At 63.8% G+C, this 23982-nt stretch overlaps 3 protein-coding genes across 9 annotated transcripts; 1 reads left to right on the top strand and 2 right to left on the bottom strand.

Annotated features, from left to right (window-relative positions):
- Positions 1-16: 16 nt before the first annotated feature.
- PTPRN (protein tyrosine phosphatase receptor type N) lies at positions 17-8901 on the bottom strand. Of its 3 annotated transcripts, none has more exons than XM_085228254.1 (23): positions 8722-8901; positions 7153-7203; positions 6917-7030; positions 6612-6717; positions 6335-6533; positions 5930-6242; positions 5697-5813; positions 5549-5616; positions 5188-5462; positions 5017-5103; positions 4860-4939; positions 4573-4637; positions 2896-3108; positions 2598-2807; positions 2376-2523; positions 2199-2272; positions 1998-2075; positions 1710-1829; positions 1398-1564; positions 926-979; positions 777-841; positions 629-702; positions 17-540 (listed from the first exon to the last, which is right to left on the bottom strand). In XM_085228254.1, exons 1-23 carry the CDS (start codon positions 8810-8812, stop codon positions 469-471), a joined length of 2841 nt encoding a protein of 946 aa, XP_085084380.1. In that variant the 5' UTR covers positions 8813-8901; the 3' UTR covers positions 17-468. The 3 variants fall into 3 exon arrangements, 2 of the variants coding, with proteins under 2 accessions (XP_085084380.1, XP_085084381.1); XR_014884418.1 differs by lacking the exon at positions 17-540 and having other exon boundaries at positions 628-702; positions 1398-1451; positions 1523-1564; XM_085228255.1 differs by lacking the exon at positions 6917-7030 and having other exon boundaries at positions 8722-8900.
- A 642-nt stretch (positions 8902-9543) lies between these two features.
- On the bottom strand, positions 9544-20380 carry DNPEP (aspartyl aminopeptidase). 5 transcript variants are annotated; one of them, XM_085228258.1, is made up of 16 exons: positions 14409-14592; positions 14156-14237; positions 14003-14091; positions 13810-13923; positions 13473-13598; positions 13216-13346; positions 12874-12958; positions 12315-12422; positions 12001-12078; positions 11600-11680; positions 11151-11311; positions 10980-11019; positions 10516-10617; positions 10000-10167; positions 9783-9897; positions 9544-9649 (listed from the first exon to the last, which is right to left on the bottom strand). In XM_085228258.1, exons 1-16 carry the CDS (start codon positions 14412-14414, stop codon positions 9639-9641), a joined length of 1497 nt encoding a protein of 498 aa, XP_085084384.1. In that variant the 5' UTR covers positions 14415-14592; the 3' UTR covers positions 9544-9638. The 5 variants fall into 5 exon arrangements, with proteins under 5 accessions (XP_085084384.1, XP_085084386.1, XP_085084382.1 ...); XM_085228260.1 differs by lacking the exons at positions 9783-9897; positions 14409-14592 and adding an exon at positions 20351-20380; XM_085228256.1 differs by lacking the exon at positions 14156-14237 and having other exon boundaries at positions 14409-14745.
- Positions 18590-23070, top strand: DES (desmin). The gene is made up of 9 exons (XM_010713640.4): positions 18590-19246; positions 20721-20781; positions 20967-21062; positions 21150-21311; positions 21391-21516; positions 21630-21850; positions 21935-21984; positions 22169-22251; positions 22325-23070. The coding sequence occupies exons 1-9, from the start codon at positions 18693-18695 to the stop codon at positions 22364-22366; spliced, it is 1395 nt and encodes a 464-aa protein (XP_010711942.1). The 5' UTR covers positions 18590-18692; the 3' UTR covers positions 22367-23070.
- Positions 23071-23982: the final 912 nt, after the last annotated feature.

The following is a 23982-nucleotide window of genomic DNA, read 5'->3' as shown; positions in this document are numbered from 1 at the left end:
AGAGGCCAGGCTCAGCTGCAGCTGCACAAACATGACACGAGAACTTTATTCACATCAAGATACAAAATTATATTTCTCTAGAAATTTCTCTTCTGCTCGAGTGACGAGGTGGGGGTGACAAGGAGAAGACAGGGCAGGGCTAGGACCCCCTCCCACTCCTGTCCCCCCTTGGGCACAGGGATAGAGGTGGGAGAGCAGCCGGGGGATCCCCACAGCCAATCTTCCAGCATCACTGCCCTTCCCCTATGCCACAGGGGACAGGAGCCCACACTCCACTGCAGCAGTGGGAGCAAAGGGGCTGCACGCCATGGGGCACGCAGAGGGCTGAGCCCTGCAGCCCAAGGAGAGGGGTGGGAAAAAAACAGATCTAGCAGCACAGACAGCATTTACAGGGCCAGGAGCGCGCTCAAAGCCAGAGGGTAGGGGGACGGCAGGGAGACGAGAGGGAAGGGCAGGGGATCCTCGCCATCACTGCGGCAGAGCCTTCAGGATGGCGTTCACCTCCTCAGCCACGGCGGTCAGAGCAAACTCAAACTGGTCCTGGGGGAGCGGAACGGGGTGAGGCTGGAGCGGCCCCTGCTCGAGGCGGGGGCAGCAGGGCCAGCCGGCACGGCGGGGCTGGGGGTACCTTGGTCTGCACCATGCCGGGCCGCTGGTCGCGGATGTGCTCCAGTGTCGCAGCGATGTCGATCTCCTTCACACCTAGGGCGGGGACACGAGGAAGCTGAGGGCCGAGCCCTCCGCCGCATTCCCAGCGCGCGAGGCGCACGCCGTACCTTTGGCCATGCGGTTCAAGACCATGTCGACGAGGATGTAGGTCCCGGTCCTGCCTGCGCCGTCACTGGAAGACGCAGAGAAGCGCGGCGGGGGTGCCGGCCCGGCCCTCGCCTCACAGCCCCCACCCACGACCCCCCCGCTGCGGTACCTGCAGTGCACAATGATAGGGCAGGAGCGGCCCCGGTAGCACTTGTTCACCTTCCTGCAAGGACAAGAGGCATCGGGTCAGCGCCTGCTTGGGTCGGGCTGCGCTGGGAGGGGGCACCGGGGTCCGGTGCGGGGCTCCTGCCGCCTCCCAGCGTGGGCCGGGAGCGGGAGCCCCCGGGGGAGCGGCGCTGGCGGGGATGGCTGCGGTCCGGCCCCGGCTGGGCTCCCGGCACGCTCCGTGCGGCAGGCACGGCTGCCAACGATCACTTTTGTGACTATGCAACTGGAGCCAGATTACTAGCTGCAAATCACAAAAATGACGCCGGCAGCTGCGAGACAGGGACAGAGACAGCGCAGGAGCGGGGCGGATAGGAGGCCCGCCACCGGGGACACCGCCGGCTCCCACCCCCCAAGTCGAGCCGTGCCCGGCCCGCTCAGAGCCCGCTGTGCCCCCTCCCGGGGCTGGCACCCACCTGCGGAAGTCGAGGAGGGGCCGGGTGGTGGCGGGGATGCCTTCGGCCGGCCAGCTGAGGAAGTGGAACTGCGTCAGGGTGCGGGTCTCCTGAGACTGCACGTTCTTCAGGTAGAAGCTGCGCACCAGGAAGTCCTCGCACCAGATGTGCTCCGACACCAGGTTCACCTGCCCGGAGGAGGGTCGGCCCGCGGTGTCAGCGCCGAGCAGCGGACCCTGCGCGGCTCCGCCCCACACGCTGGAGCGGGGCGATGCTCGCGGTGCCCCCGACACAGGGGCTGCGGGGTGCCCCCTGCTGCCAGCCCGCACTCGCCTCGTAGATGTGGTATAGCGAGGAGCCTTCGTCCGGCCAGTAGCGGTCGCACTGCTTGACGCTGTCCTCAGCCAGCGGGCTCAGCATGACGATGACGGTGCAGCCGTGCTCCCACACCATCTGCACGCCAAACACCACCGCTGTCACTGCTGGGTGACAGCCCAGGTGCGGTGCCGAGCTGCCGTGACCCATCCGGACCACAGCGAGCGTCACCGGGATGCAGGAGCTCCAGAGCTGCACGGGGCACGCCCCCGTCCCCAGATGCTGGCACAGCAGGGTGACGCTCACCTGCCAGAAGTCAGCGATGGTGTGGGACAACGGGCCCTGCGTGGCGATGTAAGCCGGCATCCGCGGGTCGTGCTCGATCTGGAGGGAGAAAGGGGTGTCACGCTGCGTGTCATTGGATCAGGGGATGCTCTGGGGGGTAGTGGAGCTGAAAGGGAGCTCATGCTGCCCCTGGAGCCAGGGGGGACCCCAGCAATCACTCACGATCGGGCTGGCATTGATGAAGTCACTGCGGGACGGGTTGCTCTCGGCTTTCAGCTTGATCCTCACGTGGTCATCTGGGGAAGAGGAGCGCAGGGGAGGCAGTGAGCACTGGGGGCAGCACTCCATGCCGCGCTTCCAACATCCCCGTGCCCCGCACCACAGCCCTGGGATGCTCACAGGGCACGTAGTCAGGGTTGCGGTTCTTCTTCAGATTGGCTTCGCTTTGGGCGACAGAGCAGATGCTGGGCTCAGCCTGGTAGGCACAGAGCGCCTGCCACTCCTTGGCCAGCCGGTCCCTGTTGCGGAGGTGGTCCTCCATGTACGCCTGGGATGCAGAGAGAGACATCAGCCCGGCACCAGGGGGAGTCTTGGGGGCCGCAGCCCGCCAGGGGGGCTCACCAAGATCATGTGCCCAGTGGAGATGTCCATGTTGGACTGGACAGGCTCCTCGCACCAGGACGGCGTGCTGCTGTGTGAACTGGGGCTGGGCTGCGGGGCATCGCTGAACTGCGACGAGACACTGCTCACTCGCGACGTCTCTGCTGGTGCTGCAGGGGCCTCGGCACGGCCAAAGAGCGACTTGGTGGCCATGTGCTGGCGGCACAGCTCCTGGAGACAGCAAGCAGAGCACCAGTCCTCAGCCACAGGGCCCCCCCTGTACCCGCAACCGTGCGGATGCAGCATCCTGCATCCCTACCTGGTACTCCAAGGTGGTGTCGGCAGCCCCCTCAGGCCCCAGGGCAGCCAGGCGCTCCTTCTCCCGCTGCTTGGCGTGCTGCCGGAGGCAGAAGGCTGCAGCGGCTGCGATGGAGACACCAGCCACGCAGGCCAGAGCGATGAAGGTGAGCAGCACTGAGTGGAAGCCGTCCCCAAAGTGAGAGGGGCGTGGGTACACAGCCGCCTCGTTCCGCTGCAGGCAGAGCCAAGCAAGGGTTAGAGTGAGGCATCTGCACAGGGAAGGGTGCAGGGACAGAACCCATCCCACACTGTGTTTGAAGATGTGGGGGCTAAAGCAGAGGGAGGATGCTTGGAGCTGCGCCGCTCCTCAGCTCAGTGGAGGCAGAGCAGGTGTCTCTGCAAGGAGCACTTGTGCCTGCACTTAGCACAGCTCACAGCCCTGCCCCCGGGGTGCAGGAGGTGCACAGCTTGGACAAGCCCAAGCAGCAGCCACCTGCTGCTCCCAGTACCAGGGACTGCCTCCCAGCCCTGCTAGGCTGCAGGGCAGGTGGGGGCCCTCAGAGCCTGGGCTCAGGGAGCTCCTGCCTGACCCAACCCAAGAACTTGAACCCCAGACCCTCCTCAATCTTTCAGCCCCCATGCTGGGACAGGAGGGTGCTGAGCCTTTGCTGGATGGGACCGAGACCCCCAAGGCCGAGCTTGCCAGGGTCCTTCCCCAGAGCCGGGGGAGGGCAGGATGCTAAGGCAGCCCCACCACCAAATACTCTGCACCCAATGAGATGCTAAAGCCCTACATTACCTCACTGCCTCGGCTTCCCATTGGCCATGGGCCTGATGAGGTTACCGAGGGGACGCTGCGTCATCGTTATCATCATCATCATCATCATCATTGCCTACGCTGCCTGGGGATGTCCCTGCCGTCTGCCCCCATTGCTGGGACAGTGCCAGGCCCAGCGCTTGCTGTTCCCTGCCCTGGGGGTGTTCAGCACAAGGAGCTCACCCCTGAGTGCAAACAACTCCCTTCGGGGGTCCTGCTCATTAGAGAAGCACTCATTAGGGCTGCAGATTCCCTCCCTCCCGGCTCCTGCCACTTGTCACATCAAAAGGCACTGCCATCGTGACACTGTGCATGGGGCTGATGGAGATGAGTTGCCTTGGTGGCCTTCCCCCTTCTGGTGTCCCCAGGGCAGGAGAGGGAGGAATAGGGACCCTAGCCCAGGGGTTTGCTGTGCCCTTCCCCAGCTGCTAACATATACTCCATTCCTATCCCTGTCCCCCATGGGATGGCTCCTGTGGCCCACAGGAGCAGGGAAAGAAGGCTCTCTCCCAGCAGATGGCTGCTGCTCCATCCCTGCCTCCAGCTGCCACGCTGCTCCCTGCAGGGATGATGGCATTTTCCCTGCCTGGTCCCCAGGGTGCTTAGCACAGGGCTGGCATACCCAGAACGTAAATAGAGACTGGAGGGAAGTGAGGCTGGGGATGAGCCAAGTCCTGGATGGAAGGACTTCAGACCCCATGGGTTTGTGTTCTACTAAGAGCTAAGTGCCCCAAACCCACAGGCAGCATCATGCTGTGGGGTGTGAACAGAATGCTCCCAACATAAAGCCCCCCATCAGAGCCTCATGTGGGGCCATCAGTGGCCCCAGCACCACCTGCAGCCCCATCCCAGCCTTAAGTCCCCATGCCATGGTTTTACCTCTCCCACTCCCGTCTGTACAATCTTCAGGCCCAGCTCAGCCTCCAGCTCTGCCTTCATTTGCTCTGCAGACAGGAACAGACAGTCAGTGGGGTGCTTTCCCTTGGCCAAGGAAACTCCAGGAGTCCAAGAACACCCCGCCATGCCCCAGGTCCCCCAGCTCAGCCAGCAGCACTGGGATGTATGGTAGGAGCCCTCTCCTCCTGACCGCCACTCCCCCTCTCAGTTCCTGGAGAAGGGGGGAAAACAGGTGTGTAGAAGGTGGGATCCCCAACCTGAGCACTCACCAGCCCGGCTGGCCACATCTGCCAGCGAGAGGTTCTGGGCGTTGTGCCGCACGCGGAAGGTGAGCGCGGGCCCCACGACGCTGGGGGGGATACAGGGTGAGAGCAGGGCACAGAGCCCATCCTATCCCATCCCCAGGCAGGACCGTGTTGCCCTCACCTGATGTTGATGAAGCTGATGGTGGAGAGGTGCACGCGCTTGGCCAGGAGCTCCAGCAGGCGCACGCCAGCAGCCAGCCCCAGTGGCCTGCGGAAACAAGGTGGGGTGAGGGGGACACGCGGCTTCAGTGCTGGGGATGGGGTCTGTGCAGTGCCCTGGCCCCACTCTCACTTCTGGTCCGTGATGATGTAGCCATACTCATCGGGTGGCCGCGTGCCCCGCTGTGCCCCACCGCCGTCCTTCACCTCTGCATAGCTCTTCTTCTCCACTGCCATCGTCTCGTCGCCTCCATGCCCCTTCTGTGGCTGGGCCTGGGGGGCTGGCGAGGTGGCTGCCCGGCCCCTCAGCCCCTGTGCTGGGGCACTGCTGGCTGTGACCCTGGGAGGTGGCACCGCGGAGGAGGGTGGTACTGGCTCCTCTCCATGCTGCATGTCCCCCTCTGACACCTATAGATGGGAGACAGGGAAGTGCTGGAACCCCCGAGGAGTCCCCCAGGGAGGCTACACCCTCTTCCCACACACACACAGCCCACCTGTGGCCCAGCAGCACCCTGCTGAGCACTGAGCCGCTTTGCTGTGGGTGCTTCAGGGCTGGCAGCACCTGGGAAAGAGAAGGATGGGGATCCCAAAGGAAGGCAAGCACCCCACACCCAGCACTGTGGGACACTGCATCCCGCTCACTGGAGCTTTGTAGCAGCTGCAGAAGGGCAGAGAGACTGCTGAGCTGCTGGGGACTGAGCTCAGGCAGCCCCAGCCCGTAGCTAGCCAGCAGGGAGGCCAGTCTCTTCAGGGAGGCATCTGCAAGGGAATGTGGCATTTGGGGAGAGCTCTGCACCCACATGGGGCTGTGGGTTGGGGATTTCAAGGATGGAGGGCAAATGGGATGGACAGCCCCAAGCTCAAGGGATGCATACCTGTCTGTACAGAGGATGGCCGGGCAGCCACGGCTGCGGTCTGATCCTGCTGCCCCACATCCCTGTAGTCACCTGGGAGCCGCGCACTGTGCAGGGGTTTGGTGCTGGCCGGGTCCATGCGAGCAGCTTTCTCCCTGGGCAGTGCAAGCAGGCCCAGATCCTGGAAGAGGTGCCCACCTTCTGCCCCCGGCTGCCCGCTGTAGGAGGGCATGGGGCCAGCCCCATACAGGCCGCGGACCAACAGCGAGGCAGCATCGGGACCCTGCCTGGCCGAACCACCTGGGAGCTGGTGTGTGGTGTCCTGGTAGCCAAACTGCAACCAAACCACAGCCTCGGGTCAGCACCCACTGTACATCCCAGCACAGAGAGAAGAGGTTGCGAGAGGATCCTCGCCCTGCCACGTACCTTGTGGTAGGAGTAGGGATGCAGCAGAGCCTCTTCGTAGCCCAGCTGGGGCGGCGGGGGCAGCAGAAGGTGCTCCAGGTAGCGCTGAGCCAGGCCTGAGGGCAGCAGCTGTGGTGGCTGCCCCAGGTGCTGGGCTGCAGGCAGGCTGGGGGCCATGGGCAGTGGGGTGCGTCGGGGGGAGCTGCGCACAGGCAGGGACCTTGGGAAAAGCAGTGAAGGATGGCACCTGGGCACAGCTCTCCAGCCCTGCTGTGTCCCCCACTCCACCCTGCCCTACCTGTCCCTGGGTGAGGACTCCAGCGAGGATGGTGGGCGGAGGCGGGGGATGCGCTCCATCTCCTGTGAGATTACGTACTGTGTGATGCCATCCTGCCACGAGAGCCCTGCGGTGGAGGGGGGCCATGAGATGGGGGGGGAAAGTGGGCTACCCTGTGCTTGAGGTCATCCCCGTTCCTCCCAGAGCCAGATGAGTCCCTCCTTGCCCCAGCGCAGCTCCCAACCAGTGGGACTTCAAATGTCCCTGCTCCCTGTGGTGCCTGTGTGATGCTGCACAACCTATGGTTACGCCTCCCCAGCCCTCACCTTGTGCCATGAGGTGCCGCAGGACATCCTGTAGGCGCTGCAGCACGGGGGAGGTGACCTGAAAGTGGGGCCTGTCCTGCACTGAGCCCACCTGGCACTGCCCGAACAGCCCATCTGCAAGAGATGGGATGAACACAGCTAGGGTGGAACAGCCCCAGCTGCCTCCTTCCCTTCTGCCCCCCACAAGGCACCACCTCGGATAGAGCAGGACCAGGGGATCTTCTGTAGGCACTCACCTTGCACACACACCTCCTGTGGGGAACACAGCTTCCGGTCAAACAGACAGCCTGGGGCAGACAGACAGACAGACCCAGCACAGTCAGCAAAGGGGGCTCAGTGGGGTTTGCTCATAACTAGCAGGGCAGCCACCTGCTTGGGGAATCTGCTCTGCAGGGAAGTGCAGTGTGGTGGCAGTGGGGGAGCCCAGGGACAGGGCCTCAGTGCAGCCTTCCTCATCCCCAAAGCTGAGCAGCGGGCTCTGAGCACAGCCTGTTCCTAGCTCTGGGAAGGGGGGAGCCTGGATCTTTGTAGGGTGCTGGCAGTGGGGAAGGGAGAGCTAGGGGGACAGCGAGCTGCGGGATTGTCTCTCACCCTCCTACATGTGGCACTACCAGACGGGGGCACGGCCCTGCACCTTGCAGCGTGGGGGGACCGGCTCTCGCAGCACGGGGAGCCCCAAGGTGCACACGCAGCGGTATAATGAGGTCCCCACCCCTTTTGGGGGGCAGCATCCCCCTTCCTCCCTCCGCATCTCGGTCCAAGACCGTCAGCAGCGAGACGGCAGCAAGCGATGACTCAGCCCCGGATGGCGAGGAAGGAACGAGAAAACAACCGGGGGGAGGGGAGGGAGGGGCCCGCTGAGCCCGCTCCGGGGCAAGTGGGGAGGGGGTCCCCAAAACGCGGGCACCCGCGGGCTGCCCCCGCCAGCTCCCCAGGGTGGGAACGGAAGGAGGCGCAGGGCGCAGGGAAGCGCGGTGGCTCTGGGGGGGCTTCGGGCCGCGGGCGCCGGGACCGGGCGGCGGGCCGGGCGCTGTCCGTGGTGCTGAACAGAAGGAGCCGCGTCCCGCCGGGCAGTCCCGCTCCGCGCCTGGAAGGAAACCTGGGCCGGGCAGGGTTCGACCGCAACCGCTCCCGGGGATGCAAGGACTGCGCGGGGCGGCCCCGGGGAGCAGGTAACGGTCTTCCCCCTCCTCAGCTGGGTGACTGCAGGGGTCCGCTGCCCGGGAGCGGATGGACGGAGCGGCACCTGCCCACCGGCAGTGAGTCAGCGGCCGCCGGGCCCGTGCGGGGACGCTGCAGCCCTGCTGCCGGTAAGGGCCCCGGTACCCCAGAGCTCCGGGAAGGGAGACGCGGGCAGAGCTGGAGCGTTCAGAGAGCATACCGGCTCGTTCCGGGTCCCGGGCCGCACCTGCCGGCGGAGGGCAGCTAAAGGGCACCGGGGTCCCGCAGGAAGCCACCGCGAGGTGACGCTGCCCCGGTCCCCATTCTCGGGGCTGTACTCCAGAGCCGGGCCCCGCAGCGCCCGCCAGGCTAGGTGTCCGGAAGAGCGTTGCCCCGCTCCCGTTCCGTCCTGCCGGGCGCTGCAACTCCGCAGTTAGCGGAACGCCCGGGGGCATCCCCTTCACGAGCGCCCCCGGTGCGGGTGACGCACAACGCCGCTCTCCCGTTACCGGGGCCGGGCCCGCCGCGTCGTGACGGCACCGCTGCACCCGTCCCCCGCCCTACGGCATCCCTCCGCCCCACCCGATAGCCTCGGGAACGCCGGCCGGGCGGTGCCACCGCCCCTCCCGGAGCCCCACTCTCACCGTGCGCGGCAGTGGCGCCTCCGACCCGCAGCAGCCCGCGGCCGGCCACGAGGAGGAGGCAGAGGAGCGCCCGGAGCAGCCGCCGCCCCATGCTCCGCTCACGGCCGCACCATGGCGCACCCACCGGCCGCGCCCCCGCTGCCGCCAACCCGCGCCCCGCCGCGCCGCGCGCCCCGCCCACCGCCACCGCCCCTCCAATGGCGCCCGCCCAGCCGCCGCCGTGCCACGCCCCCTTTGCATAGCAGCCAATCGGAGGCCGCGACTTATTTCCCCCCATTTTATGCTGACGCCCCCCTCCGGTAGAGCGAGGCCAATGACGTCGCGTTCCGGGGAGAGACGGCCGAGCCGCGCGCCAATCACGGCCTCCCTCGAGACAAACTCCGCCCCCAGGGGGTGTGTCGTCGCGCGGGCACGCAGCCGCCAATCAACGGCCGTCCCTCGCCCGCCCTGCGGCCCGACTGGCTCCTGCCTGGGCCTTGCCCCTGCACTCTAGTCAATGGGCAGCGAGCACCAGACCACACCCTCACGCCCTGCCCCACTAGAGCCGGCCTTCGGGAAGCCAGGAGAGGCATCCCCAGTCCTGGGTCCAGCACTCCAAAGTGACTCCTTAGCGCCCTTCCTGGGGTAGAAGCACAGTGGGGCTGGAATAAAGCTGGAGCTTTGGCCCCAGCCCACCTACAGCCCTGTCAGGGCCTTGAGGACAGCAATAGCTCCGAGGGCCATCCTTCACCCCAACTCCTCTGCTGGACAACATTCTCGACAGCTTCAGGATCCACAGCTATCCCTTCCCATCCCCAGCCAGACACACAGACCACTCCCTGGTGAGACAGAGATGCTTTAATCAGAGATGAATCCCACAACCGTTCTCCCACCGCACTCAGTCGACCACCAGGCTGCTGCTGACCACTGGCAGGAGCTCAAAGAAGCCCTGAAAGGAGAAGGGCCATCAGGGCGCAGGGCAGGGGCACAGCCAGCAGCTTCCCGCTGGGTTATGTGCAGCCTCAGCGCAGCCAGCTGCTGCACAGAGCAGGACCGCGTCACCATAGTAACCCATCACTGACTCAAGGCTAGCGCTGGTTGCCATAGGAACCATTTGGGGATGGCAGTCACCAGGGAAGGCTGGGACGGATGGCGGAGAGGCAAGGAGCTCCTCCGGAAGCTCGTAGTACTGCTGCGCTGTCCCCATGCAATGGGAGGCCCGCCCAAAAGATAGGGCTGAAGGGGACGCAGAGCACAGAGCAGCGGGGATTTGGGGCAGCGGGAAGAGATCTGGCTCACCTTGAAGAGAGTGATGCTCTGCAGCACCCCCGAGGTGCAGCACATCTCTCGAATGGAGTGCATGGCCAGCTGTGGGCAGCCAATGTCCAGCACACGCAGCCCCAGGCGGGAGGCCAGAATGGGGCCGATGGTGGTGCCGCATGGAGTGTCATTGCGTACCATGAATTCCTGCATGGACACATGGGGTTGGCAGCTGCTCCCAGTGCCACACAGCCTCCCTTGTGGCTTCCACCAGGCTTAGTCCTAATGGAAGACATGCTGGGACAGGGAAGCAGCATAGTCTGTAAGCCAAGATGCCAAAACCCCCAGAGAGCTTCAGTGAGGTCAGGCCAGACCTGTACTCCCCTGAGCTTGCTTGCCAGGACACCCGGCACAGCAAGGCAGTACAGACACCAGCAGGCATAGGTACAGTAGTGGAGAGGTAAGTTCCTGATACTGGTCCTGCCCTCCAGCACACGGCCTCAGCAGGAACTGGTAATATTCACCAGGGAGCTGTGCTCACCCAGCTGCGCTCACCTGCAGAGGAACACCCACACGGGCCGCGATGTCCCGGATGACTGCCTCAGTGACAGCTGTGGAGGCGTAGCGCTGATTGCTGTTCACTTTGATGACAGGGCCCTGTGAAAGAGAAGACATGGGGTTTGGCACAGGGATATACTGTATTACTTACAGAATTCTAAGTGCCCAGTGCCCAGGAGAGACCCACAGTCAGAAATGCTGTCCCACCCCCCGGATCCTATGAGTGACATGCTTGCCATGGGAACAGCCCCAGCTTTAAGCCAGGGAAGATATCCACAGATAGAACTGTGGTTCCATGTTATTAAATCTAGCAATGTGGCACAACTGCATGGTGTGGCAGGACAAAGGTCGCCTGTAAAACTGCTGCCGAGTTGCACTCTGGACAGTGGCTGTGTGTTTCACGCTGCTGCTGAGCAGACAGATGGCACCAGGTCTGGCACAAAGCAGAAGGCTGTGCTCACCTTGTGGAAGGCTGGCCGATGATTCTCCTCATGCTTGTCCCTGCAAAAGAGAAGCAGGAGTTTCATGCTGCAATCCTGCCTTCCCATTACAAGAACTGTCCTGCCACTATGCCAAAAGGAGTGCAAAAGATGTGTCCCCACATGCAACGTGGCAGGGTTCAGAATACTCACACATAGTTAGGGTGCACTGCATGGGCCATGTCAGCACTGATCATGTAGGACTTGGCCACCGCCTCCTCAAAGGCTGTCAGGTTTTGTGGTGATGCTGAGATTCGGCGCAGCACCAGCTCTGTCAGAAGGGACTCGGCACCCTGCGCACTCTCTGACCCTACCTGCCAGGAGGACCATCAGCACAAAACCCACCCAGCACCACCCCAGCCACCTCCAGCACTCCAGGCCAACTGAGTGACAGCAAGCTCCCCACATCCAGCAGAGAGGCTTCCAACTGCATCAGAAGTTCCCACTCCCTGCCAGGCCCACTCTATGTTTTGTGGTGGGATGAGAAAACTCTATGGTGCTCTATGGGTGGCTGGGATGCAACTCCTCCTAATAACTGGTGGAAGGAAAACAGAACATGGAGCCCCTCTGCATGCCAGTCACCCCACGGCTATGCTCCGTACCTCCTCGTTGTCATAGAGTGCAATGAGGCGCACATTAGGCTCCTGGGAGAGGGAAGGAACTGTGCATGAGTCTATCAGTGCCTGGAGAGACAGAGGAGGAGAAAGGGCATCAGCCTCAGTGCCACCCCATCCAAGGAAGCTCAGCACTGAGCTGCCAGGAACATCCCCAGGAAAGTCCAAGGCACCAAGGAAAGGAGCTGTGGGTACACTGCCCAATGAGAGCAGAATTCATCACTCTCGGGAGATGCTGGGAATGCCACACACTCAGCACAAGGGGGCAGCGACTATCCAACCCCAGGCCCAAGAACCCCTGCCATAGGAACCAGCTAACAGACCAGCAAAGCTAAGTCGAGGCACAAGAGGGCCATGACAAAGCCCCAAGGCTCCTTCCCTCCTCTCACCTGCAGAGCACAGTAGCAGCTGTGCAAGTTGTCCAGGCGTGGGGAGAAGATGAACTCATCAAAGGCACCACCAAGAGTCTGCAGTCAGAGAACAAGGAGTAAGCACAGATTTTGAGACACCAAAGAGCGGGTGGGATGTGTCCCCAGCCCAGTCCACACCTTTGCCCCCTAGGAGCCATTTCCTCTCACTCTGCTCTCAGCCTGCTCTCAGCCTTGTGTCCCCCAGGCAGAGGAAGCGTCCTGTGCATGGGACCGGGCAGTGCCAGTCTGCAGGCATGTTGCATACAGGTAAAAGGAGACTCTGTTGTACTCACCGCTGGCTGCGTATCTGCCAGGCATAGCTCCAGCTCCACAATCTGCTCTGGTTTCACTCCCAGCTGTGAGCAGAGCAGGGAAAGCAGGACAGGGCTGTGCCGCTCTGTCTGGGAAAAGAGCAGAGCTGTGGGCAGTGCAAATGATGGGTAGCAGAGAAACTTTCTCATTCCCTTCTCACACTGCAGTCCTAGGCTTCCTGCCTACTAACACACTCTGCATCTGAGCCCTCACTGAGCTGTGCTCACAGAACACAGTGAGGGGCTCTCTGCCCATTGCACAACCTCCCCTCCCTCCTCTGAGAGAAAAGGGAGTCTATATGTGACAGTTTGATGGGGGATTTTTCCTTTCCCTTAGGATGGCTGCAGGCTGGGGTGGGAACAGAGAACAGTGGAGCACATGTGCTGAGTAAGTGGTTCTGGGGTGGAACTGAGAGTGAGTAGCTGTGAATGGGAAGGAGAAAGAGAACTTGCTGGCAGGGAGCCCTGAGGACTAGAGATCAAAAGACGGCACATGGGAGACCGAAGTGAGCCCCCTGCTTGTCCTTGGCAACCTACTCACCTGGGCTGCAGCAACACTGGCTGTGTGCTCCATGGCTGGCTCTTTTTCCAGCTCCTCCTGCACAGCAGTAGCCAGAATGGGAACCCTGTGGGGAGACAGTGTCAGCAGCTTCAGGGCACTGCTCACCCCCCGGGGACTGACTGCCATGCTGAATGGAGCAAGGACACACTAAACTTTAAGCACAGACCTACTGTGCTACCTTAGGACACCCCAGTGCTCTTCCCCAAGCCCTTCACTATGAGTGAAGCCATTGTAGTTCACCCCACTGCAATCAGCAGCTGCCACAGGGAGAGAACTGGGGCAAGGCACTGCTCCAGCTGGGAGGGCTGAGCCGGGCCTTACAGGTGATGCTCAGTGTTGGGTCCGAAGTTCTCATTGATGCTGCGCTGCAGATGGATGGCCAGATGGGGAATGCGGAGAATGGGCCGTTCCACGCACACCAGTCGCTGCTCCAGGTGCCCTGTGTTTGGCTCCTGAAATACCAGCAGGACTGCTGAGCTGCCTTGCTGGGCCAGGTCTGCAAAACTAGGAGGTCACAGGAGAAGCAGCATGTCCTACTCCACAGCCAAGCCACCGTCTCTGCCTCAAGCTGGGCTCACCTTTATGATCACCCTTCCTGCTACGGTGAGGTCACGGTCAAACCAGGTGTTCCAGATGCCCCCTCCGTAGGTCTCCACACCGACCTGCACTGTGCCCACCTGTCCCCGCTTCGAACGTCGCTTCACCTGGATGAGTGCAGAGATGACACCAGGGACTGGGACACCGGTGGGGATCGGGCAGAGCATGCCTAGAGCCCACCAGCATGCCATGAGGCGCTTTGTAGGGAGGGGAATGCAAAAGCGGAGCAGTGTGGGGACTCAGCACCCTGCACGGGGTAGCAGAGAGATGTCAGAGGTCACAGGGACTCAGAGCAATTAGACGTCGGGAACGTCTCACCCTGAGGCAGGGGCTGTCGGTGTGTGCTCCGAGCAGGCTGAACCCATTCCCCGGCTGGAAGCGGCCCCCGACGGCGAAGGCAATGAGCGTGGAGTAGTTCCTGGTGACAAAGTACTGCGGGGAGGGGGGGTGTGGGGCAGGCCGTCAGGGCCGCGCTCCCCCCTCGGCCCCCAGCCCTCGGCCCCGGACCCACTTTGCAGGAGGGGCGGATGTCCCAGTGTTCCGTCTCCTTCAGCTCCTGGAAGCCGGCCTGCAGCAGGCGGCTGCGGCACTCGGCCACCACTGCGGGGAAGGCTCGGTCAGCAGGCGGTTGGTGCCGGCGGCGGGGCGGCGGGGCGGCTCTTACCATGGTAGGGCGAGGGGCCGCGGTTGACGAACCTCACCAGCTCCTGCGCCGCCGCCTGCACGGCCTGCTTCGGGCCCACCGCCTGCGGGCACCGCCACCGCGGTCACGTCGGGAGCCGCCCCGCTCCCCGGACCCCCGGGGCCGGGCCGTGGGTTCCCCCATCCCTCCCGGTCCCGGAGGCGGCGCACGGCGGCACCGAACCCCCCCGGCTCCGTACGGCCGCCCGGCCCCGCCGCCGCCTCCCGCCCGGTACCTGCATGGCCGCCGCCGCCCCTCCCCGCGCCGCGCCGCGTGCCCCCTGCTGGCGGGGAGGACCGACAGCTTCGCGCCGAGGAAGGTCGCGGCGTAACGCAGCGCGGCGCTCCGTGTCCCCTCCCCCCCCCCGCCGCCAACGCAAAGCCTCGGGGCGCGTTGAGAGACGGGAAACTGGTGGTCCCGCTGCCGTGACCCTGACAGCCCCGGGTCTGTGCTCCCAGCCCAGCACCTGCCTTACATCCCCCTCCCCCGAAAAAGAAAAAAGAGAACGGGGCCCCCCTGCCTGGCACCCCGCCAGCGGACAGCTGGGGGGTCTCCATGCCAACCGCGGCCACCGCAGCCAAACACAGGGCGTGCCGGATGCACCGCGTGCAGCCTCCTGCCGGGGGCTCGGGGTGCGTGGGTCAACTGCGGGCCCTCAGGTCAGAGGGTGCTCGCTGCACCCGGTGGGTGATATGGGATCGGGGTGCCAAGGGTGCGGGTGAGTGGCGGGGCCGGGTGTGGCCCCACTGCAGTGGGCAAAGGGCAGCGCCTTGGCACCCTGCTGCTGATTCCCAGAGCCTCAGGATCTTCCCGGAAAATCTGCCAGCGGCTATTCCTGGGTGCTCCCTGACTCACCCTGCACCTGCTGCCCCGGGCCCCGTCGCTGCCCCGCCCCGCAGCACTCAGTGCGGCTGGGACCCTCGCTGCAGGGCTCGTGACCCGCCGCAGGGTTCCTGCGTGCGCCCATGGGCGTGCGGTGCGGAGGGGACAGGGGATTGCGGTGCCGTGCCCTTTCCCGTGGTTATAGGGCCGCGCGGCCGGAGCTGAGCCCCACTGGAAGGGGTTAAGGGCCAGGCAGCCAGGATGGATGTGCAAAGCTCCGGGAAGGGCCGCCCCCTTCTCCTGCAGCCTGCCAGCCCCCCGCACCCGCCCTGCCAGGATGAGCGCAGGGATGGCAACCGCGCTGCTGCCGAGCCCCCAGCCCAGGCCACGTGTCCCTGCATGGGAAAGTGAAGTCAGCACCCGGGCATTGCTGGAGGCTGAGCGCACGGCTGCCCTTACACCAGCCGCCAGCCATGCGTTGGGATGGGGCGAGTGCTGCCTCATCTCACTGGTATGGGTGATGCCATCGAGGCCAAGGAGATGGACTCTCCTGGGCTGCGAGGAGAATGTGGGCTGCCAGGTCAGCTGTGGGCATCCTCACGGCCTGTGGGACAGGTTAACATCACCAGCATCCCCATGGGTCACAGCTAGATGTGGCTGATCAGTGCAGGCATCCTCACAGGGCATGGAAGTGATTGTTCCCTAGCATCCACACTAGACCCTAACAAGTGCCCCCATAATGTCCCCTGGACAAAGGTGAAAAAACATCCCACACACTCACATGGATCAAGGGGGCCATGCCCTGTATTCATATGAACTATGGGGTCAGCCAGCGACCCCAAGCATCCCCATGGTAATTGTGCCACACCCAGCATCCCCGTGGCACTCAGGGACAAGCAGCCACCCCCAGCATCGCTAAACCTGGGAAGGGAGGAATGTGGACTGGGGCTGCTTTGTGCCCATGCTGGCAGCCTGAAGGGAGCAGCAAACAGTGGTCTGTGGCTTTTGGGGGCACCCAGGGCTCCATGGGACCCCAGCACACTGGCTGGGCTGCACTCCAGGCACGGAGGAAGAGTGATCTCCTATTTAGACAATAGCACGCGCCTAAGAGAACAGGCGTCCGCTCCTTCCCTGTTAGGGTAAAGGCGCCTCAGAGGCTCGTGTCTGTAAAAGGAGCGGGACAGAGGGAGACGGCCGGGGGCCAGCAAAGTGGGGGGGACACCCTGGCTGCTCCTTTCTCATCCTCATCAGGAGGAGGCCAGGCAGGGCCCGGACCTGCCCAGCAGCACTGTGGTACGAGACTGAGTGGCAGCTGGTGCCCCATCCCTGCATCCTGCCCAGCTGCAGCCCCCAGTGCCCGCAACCCCTGGGAGGCTGTGCCCGGATCCCCGCGTGCCTTAAATCCCGGGGGAGCAGTGGGGAGGGAGGGCCAGAGAGGAGGGCCGGCTGCGGGATGCAGCTGGCTTGGCTCACGGTGTTGTTTGACATTCTGGCTCCCGACGCCTTCATCCCGGGGCCCTGCGGGAGCTGGGGCCAAGCCAGCACTGGGGATTGGGGCCCTGTTCCCAGGCTCCATCTGGGTCAGCATGGCCTGGGCTGGAGCCGAATGATGCTGAGCGTGGTGAGGGATATCATTTGGGGCACTGCCTCTGCTCTGGTCCACAACTGGAGGGACATGCTAAGTTTGTCTCCAGTGCTGTGGAGTGGGACAAACCCAGCACGTAGCTGAGGACCCATCTGCCCACATCTCCACTTCCCACTCCTCCCGCCTCCTTCCCGCACCATGGGGAAGGGAATTTCCTAAGAGGCGTCTGTCCCTCTGTTGGCCCCATGCCAAATGCAGGGCCTCTGCCCTGTGACGGTGTCCCGGAAGGCTGTAGGGCGGCCAAGGAAAGGCCACTTCAGAAACTGCATTCCAGAGTGGGGTCAGCACCATGCTGGCAGCCACTCCCCATGCACAGTGTGTTGACCCCAACCCTGACCCAGAGCACTGGGATGGAGTCACTGGAAGGGACGACTGAGCAGTGGGGCTGTGCTGGCGTGGGGACCCGTGTGTCCCTTCACATCTCAGCCATGGGCTGATGCAGGGGGTCAGAGATGAGCTGGGCATGGTCAGAGCAGGGAAGGGGGGCAGAGGGAGGAAGGATGCTGTATGTTTTTCCATCTTCTCCTTCTCGTCCCTCAAGCCCCCCCTTACACAGTGTCCCCCCCGCTGGGATGAAACAGCCCCATCTGGAAATACCTTCCCTTTTAAAGTCAGGCTCCGCCGGGCAGTAAGCACCATCCGGGAATCCACGGTGTTATTCTGTGTCTGGGCAGCCTGGAGGGATGCCAGACAGAGAGAGGGTCTGGGATGCACAGCCCAGATGCGGGACTCTGGCCATCTGCCCACATTCACTGCCCCCAGCCTCTCACTGCCCCCAGGCTGTAGTGCTGAGCCCAGGCACCACTCGCTGCATGCATGGGGCTGGGAGGTGCAGGGCTGAGCGCTACTCCTGCTGCTGAGTCACCCTGTGCCCAGTGGCACAACAGTCCCCTGTGCCACAGCGTCCTGGAACAGCCCGGTTTGGGTATGGCAGGGGGCACTATGTGGGCAGTGGGGCCTGGGGAGCAGGGGGCCTCCCAGCATGGCCACCCCAGAAGTACGAGCAGCAGCTGTCTTTTCCTTGGGGAGAGATGTCCCCAAGTCCCAGGCATGCTAACCCCTGCATGGGGGGTGACAGTGACAAGGGGGAGGGCAGGGTCCCCATCCATGTACTTGGCACAGAAAGGGTTAAGAGGGTGCCTCCCCAGCTATAAATACCACTGATGTCCCACGCGGATGAGTATGAGGCTATTTTGGTTGGGTGCCTGCTGCTTCGGGAATGTGCCAGAGCCAGGACCCAGGGGTGACGTCACCGTCACTGGGCTGCTCTGCACCCCAGCACCTGCTCTGGGTCACTCAGCACCCCCTCCAGGGTGCCCAGCCCCACCTTGGGCCCTTGTGTACCAGAAAGTGGGCTCAGGGTGGTGGTAATTCCAAGCACGCTCAAATCAGGAGCCCCCACACTGCTCCCTTCCTGTGTCCCACCCCCCCGCTGAGGGCATGTCCCATGGTGGGGATGGTATATGGCCCCACACAGAGAGCTGAGCCTGGTACTCTCACCACAGGGCAAGTTGGGATGCTGCTGGGGTGCATAAGGCCAGTTTAGGGACTGTGCCCCGCTAGGCCATGAAGTTTGGGCTCCAGGAGTGGAGAAGTGCTGAGTTCACTTCTTACTCTCTGGCATCAGCCCAGCTGTCCGTCTGACACTCCAATGGGGGCACAGTGCCCCAGCTGGGGTCAGGGCAGTGCCGGTGGGATCCCCATCCACCTACCCAAATCCCTTCCCTTGGTCCCATAGCAATGTCGCCCGGGAAGGGGGAATGTGCTGAGAGGACTGTGGCACCAAGGGGAACCCTAGGAGGGCTGTGAGCTGTCGGGGGACCGTTGGGGGGCCACGGCCCAGCGGTGCCCACAGGTGAGTGCCGAGGGCGGGGGCTGGCAGCCGTCCCCTCCAGCAGCATCCCCCAGCTGTCCCGCAGCAGGAGGGGCCGGTGATGTCAGCAGGATACAAATAGCAGCAGCACGGGTTGACTCCCGACGCCTCGCCGAGCTCCGGCCGCTCGCCAGCCCTGCTGCCTGCTCCCTGCTCCCTGCCGCCGCCTCACCGCCACCATGAGCCAGTCGTACTCCTCCAGCCAGCGGGTCTCTTCCTACCGCCGCACCTTTGGCGGTGGCACCTCGCCGGTCTTCCCCCGTGCCTCGTTCGGGAGCAGGGGCAGCGGCAGCTCTGTCACCTCCCGTGTCTACCAGGTGTCGCGCACCTCGGCCGTGCCCACCCTGTCCACCTTCCGCACCACTCGCGTGACACCGCTGCGCACCTACCAGAGCGCCTACCAGGGGGCTGGCGAGCTGCTGGACTTCAGCCTGGCTGATGCCATGAACCAGGAGTTCCTCCAGACCCGCACCAACGAGAAAGTGGAGCTGCAGGAGCTCAATGACCGCTTCGCCAACTACATTGAGAAGGTGCGCTTCCTGGAGCAGCAGAATGCGCTGATGGTGGCCGAGGTGAACCGCCTGCGGGGCAAGGAGCCCACGCGTGTGGCCGAGATGTACGAGGAGGAGCTGCGGGAGCTGCGGCGCCAGGTGGATGCGCTCACCGGGCAGCGGGCGCGCGTGGAGGTGGAGCGTGACAACCTGCTAGATGACCTGCAGAAACTCAAGCAGAGGTGAGGGGGCCCTTCCCTCTCCGATCCCTCCTTGGGGATGGCTCCAGCCCTGGGTAGACCCTTCTGGTATCCCCCCGGGGTGCCCACCACTGTGGCCCCGCCGCTCCATCCCCTCACCCCTTCACTTCGCCCTGTGTGTGTCTCCTGCTGGGCAACCATCCGCAGGGCACTGCGGCAGGGCCAAAGCCTTGGCACTATGTCTGCAGGTCTCGGGAGGGCATGGGGTTACCTAAGCCATGGCACAGGGAAGGCGCACACCAGCCCTTTGGAGGTGCTCAGGGATCACTGAGTGGGAGGATGTCCCCAGCAGCAGAAGGTGTCCCTTGCACTCTTGTGCAGTGATGGCACAGGATCCCTGGAGCCGGGGATCAGGGGCCCCTGCTCTTCACAGCAAGAGGAGCTCATCAGGGCTGATCTTAGCCCTGATGGACAGATAGACAGATGTACAGAAGCAGGGAGGGCTGCGGCATGTGGGGGGGGATTCTGCTGGCTCCGGATGCGAGGGAGGGAGGGGAGGAAGCGGCTGCACTTCCGCAGGCCAGCAGTGCTCCCGGCCTGCTGTGAGCGCTATGGTGCACCAGGAACTGAAGGGGCTTCCAGACTCTGTAGGGATGCTGTAGGATGGAGATGAGGCTGGGGCCTGGGAGAACGGCCACTGGGATGAGGGACACTGTGGTGCAACCAGCACGCGGCCACCAGGCAGCACCTCTGGTCCTGAGGTCCAGGTGTTGGCTGCTGTACCAATGTACTACATCATGGGGATGTAGACAGGGAAGGCTGGAGATCCCACCACTGAGGGATGACCCAGCAGGAGCAGCAGTTCAGGCTGGAGCTACTGATGTTGTGAGGCTGATGGCAGTTGGCTGTCCTGCCACCCAGCTGCGCTGCTTCTGTGGGATGACCCCGAATGTCAGGGGAGGAGCAGGGCACAGGACAAACGGGTGTCGGGTTCCTGCACTGCTGTGCCAACACAAACAGGCACCTCTGTCCCCTTGAGACTCTGTGAGCTGCAGCCTAGGGCACGCAGCCCCCTCCCTTGTCACAGCTCTTGCGGTGCCCTCCATACTCACAGCATTGTGGAGACTCCAAAACCCACTGTTTCACTCTGGCTCTCCACATTCTGAGCCAGGTGCCCAGCCCATCCTGCTGTCCCCATGAGTGACTCAGCCAGTGGCTGCTTCTCAGGACCCCGTCCCCCACCTGCCGGCCACTCGTCCCTATAAGGGCCGGGGCAGTGAGCATGACACCGAGCTGACCTCATGCCTTTGTGCTCCCGTTGCCGTTGACTATAATAGGGAATGGGAGGAAGAACCCCTGGCCCCCAGCCAGCCCTCTCTCCGCCCGCTGGGAGTGCAGGACAATCTGCTGTGTTCCCACCAGCCATGCTGTGCTTGGGGACAGCAAGAGGAAACACGAATGGTGGGGGACAGGGGTCTGTCTGGGTGTCCCCAAATGCCTCCTTCTCTGCCTCCAGGCTGCAAGAGGAGATCCAGCTGAAGGAGGAGGCTGAGAACAACCTGGCTGCTTTCAGAGCTGTAAGTAGACAAGTCCCCATGCTGCCTGGCCACCTCTGTCCTCCTTGCCCCCTCCTCAAGCAACCAGTGCCCATCACTGGAGCATGGCTGTGGGCACAGCTTTGCCATTTGCCTTGGCTGGTAGTCCCTGTGCAACTCTAGGGTGCCTATCACCACCCCTAACCCCACTCTTTGTGTCCCCCCAGGACGTGGACGCAGCTACGCTGGCACGCATTGACCTGGAGAGACGCATTGAGTCCCTGCAGGAGGAGATTGCCTTCCTCAAGAAGGTGCACGAAGAGGTAGGTGTGGGGCAGTCCCGTGGGCATGGCTGGGGCTGGGGAATGGAGCAGGGAATGGGGCCCTGACACACCCCTTTCTGTCCCCAGGAAATCCGCGAGCTGCAGGCTCAGCTACAGGAGCAGCATATCCAGGTGGAGATGGACATCTCCAAGCCTGACCTGACAGCCGCGCTGCGGGACATCCGCGCGCAGTACGAGAGCATCGCTGCCAAGAACATTGCCGAGGCTGAGGAGTGGTACAAATCCAAGGTGTGGGGCTGGGGATGAGCCGGGTCGGAGGGTCCATCCCCATGACAATCCCCATCTGCTGATCACATCCTCTCCACAGGTGTCTGACCTGACACAAGCAGCCAACAAGAACAACGATGCCCTGCGGCAGGCCAAGCAGGAGATGCTGGAGTACCGCCACCAGATCCAGTCCTACACCTGTGAGATCGATGCCCTCAAGGGCACGGTGAGCCATAGACAGTGCAGAACAAACCCCGGGCTCCCCAAGAAGGACTTTGGGGTGCCCCAGAAGCACTCCATGTGCCACCCCCGTGCTGACGCACTCCACTGTCCCCCCAGAATGACTCGCTGATGCGCCAGATGCGGGAAATGGAGGAGCGCTTTGCGGGGGAGGCTGGCGGGTACCAGGACACTATTGCGCGGCTGGAGGAGGAGATCCGGCACCTGAAGGATGAGATGGCCCGGCACCTGCGCGAGTACCAGGACCTGCTCAATGTCAAGATGGCCCTGGATGTGGAGATCGCCACCTACCGCAAGCTGCTGGAGGGCGAGGAGAACCGGTGAGCGGCAGGGGGAAGCAGGACAAGGTGGGGGCGTGGTTTTGGGGTGGTTGGCGCTGAGCTCTCCCCTCTGTGTCCGTGCAGGATCAGCATCCCCATGCACCAGACCTTTGCCTCTGCTCTCAATTTCCGAGGTGAGTTGGGCTGAGCCCTCGGGGTCCCGATGCCACGCTGAGCTTGTGGGGGAGGAGCACATGAGGTGTTTGGGGGGTGGGGTGACCTAGGGCTTCTGGAAACTCTCGGCCCCAGCCCCAGTGCCATCTTCCCATGCCACCTGTCTGCGTGGTCGCTGTCATCCCTGTGTCCCCCTCCCTACAGAGACCAGCCCAGACCAGCGTGGTTCCGAGGTGCACACCAAGAAGACAGTGATGATCAAAACCATCGAAACTCGTGATGGAGAGGTGAGCAATGTGGGGAGACACATGGGGAGTGGGGATCTGGGACATGGCATCATCTCACGTTCCTTTCCCTCAGGTGGTGAGCGAGGCGACCCAGCAGCAGCACGAGGTGCTGTAGAAGACTCTATCCCGGTGCCCAGCCGCCCTTTTGCCCCCCCCAAGCCCGTACTCCCCCCCGACACGGCCGCCTCCGGGCACGGCCCGGGCTCCCCCCGCACCCCCGGGCTCTCTCCTTCGGCTTCGCAAGGCTTCGCAGCTAGCGCCAGGATCAGGGCCGGGCCGGGGGGCGGCAGAGAGGGACGGAGGGTACAGGCAGGAAGGGGTGGGGGGAGCAGGTGGTGGCCTCGTGTCCCAGCAGCGGGTTCTGCATCCCCCCCGCGCCCCGCAGCCCCTCCCTTGCCCTCCCTCGGAGGCGGTCCCGCAGGAGCAGGAGCCGTCTCCCCGCACGGCACCGCAGCCCGCCCCGGAGCTGGCGTTTCTCCCGGGTAGGGCTGCAGCAATGCCGGGGACGGGGAGAGATTGGGGTGCTCCGGGGGCCGGGGCTCTGCGCTCCCCTCCACGCTGCCCTAGAGGCAGCCCCGTCCGGGAGCGGGTGGGGGGGAAGAGGCTGCGCGGGGACGGGGCTGGCTGAGCCGAGAGGAAACCCGTAGGTGGATACAGGAAAGAGCAGGAGTGAGTGAGTGGGAGAGAGGGGGCAAAGAGAGAGAGGAGCCGGAGAGAGGCCCGGGGGCCAGGGCCGGCGCCCCCACCCCTCGCCCCATCGCACCCCCACCCCACCGCGTGTACGTGACTGCCGGCGGCTGAAATAAACAGAGGAGCATCGCCCTGCCTCCAGTGCATCTATGGGGCGGGGGCGTGGGAGGGGCAGGGGGTGGTGCACAGAGGAGCATCGAGGAGTACTCAGTTCCACTGCTGGGGAGCAATCCTGCCGATACCAGGACTGCAGCAGAGCCCGTCCCCGAGGGGAGCTGAGCCTTGAGCAGGCTCAGAGGGGCTCTGGGGTCCCCATGCTCTGCTGGGACCCTCTGCCTGCTGAGAGGTGTCCACCATCCCCAAACCAGCCCTGCTGTGCTGGCCCCCAGCACACGGAGGGACGTTCCGTGTTCCCCCATCAGGGTCACAAGGTGTTGAGGTGGCTCTCAGCCGGTGGTGCCCCTCTCTGCCCTCACCGAGCCCAGTGGGATGTTTCAGCGACAAAAAATAGGTGTCCTCAATCTGCTGCCAGCGACGGGGACAGGGCTGCCGCCAGAGAGACAGAACAGCTTCCTGTCTTTGTGAGAACCCCCCTCTTTTGGCTGCAGGACCAAAGAGAGGGCTGTAGGACATTCAGATCGCAAGAGCTGTGTCCAGCAGGTGGCCCTGTGACATCGAGGACTGCCCTGGGGACAGACGACGCATCCAGCTACTTCCCTCCCTGCCTAGCTGGTGGAGCAAGGGCTCTGCCTTTTGCTCTGTCCCCACCTTACCCATCGCTGCCACCCTCTTGAAGACCTCCACACCGCAGCTGCCCCAGGGGCTGCCCTGTGCCAGTTGCTCCCTCTGGCACCCCTGGAGCTGGGGACAAAGTGGGGAAGGAGCAGCTCTTGGCACTGAGGTGCAGCAGAAGAGGCCCCATGGCACTCACAGGCTTTTTCTCTGGTTCTGCTGGGGTCTGCCAAGCTGCTTTGCAGCCCCAGGTGTCGGTAGCAGGGTCCCCAACCCTGGCATGTCCCAGGGCATCGCAGCTGCTCCCCT

This window comes from Meleagris gallopavo, chromosome 7 (assembly GCF_905368555.1).
Source record: "Meleagris gallopavo chromosome 7, MGAL_WU_HG_1.1, whole genome shotgun sequence".
Classification (NCBI taxonomy): Eukaryota; Metazoa; Chordata; class Aves; order Galliformes; family Phasianidae; genus Meleagris; species Meleagris gallopavo.
Note: the sequence above shows the minus strand (reverse complement) of the source record. Positions and strands in the feature narration are given on the sequence as shown.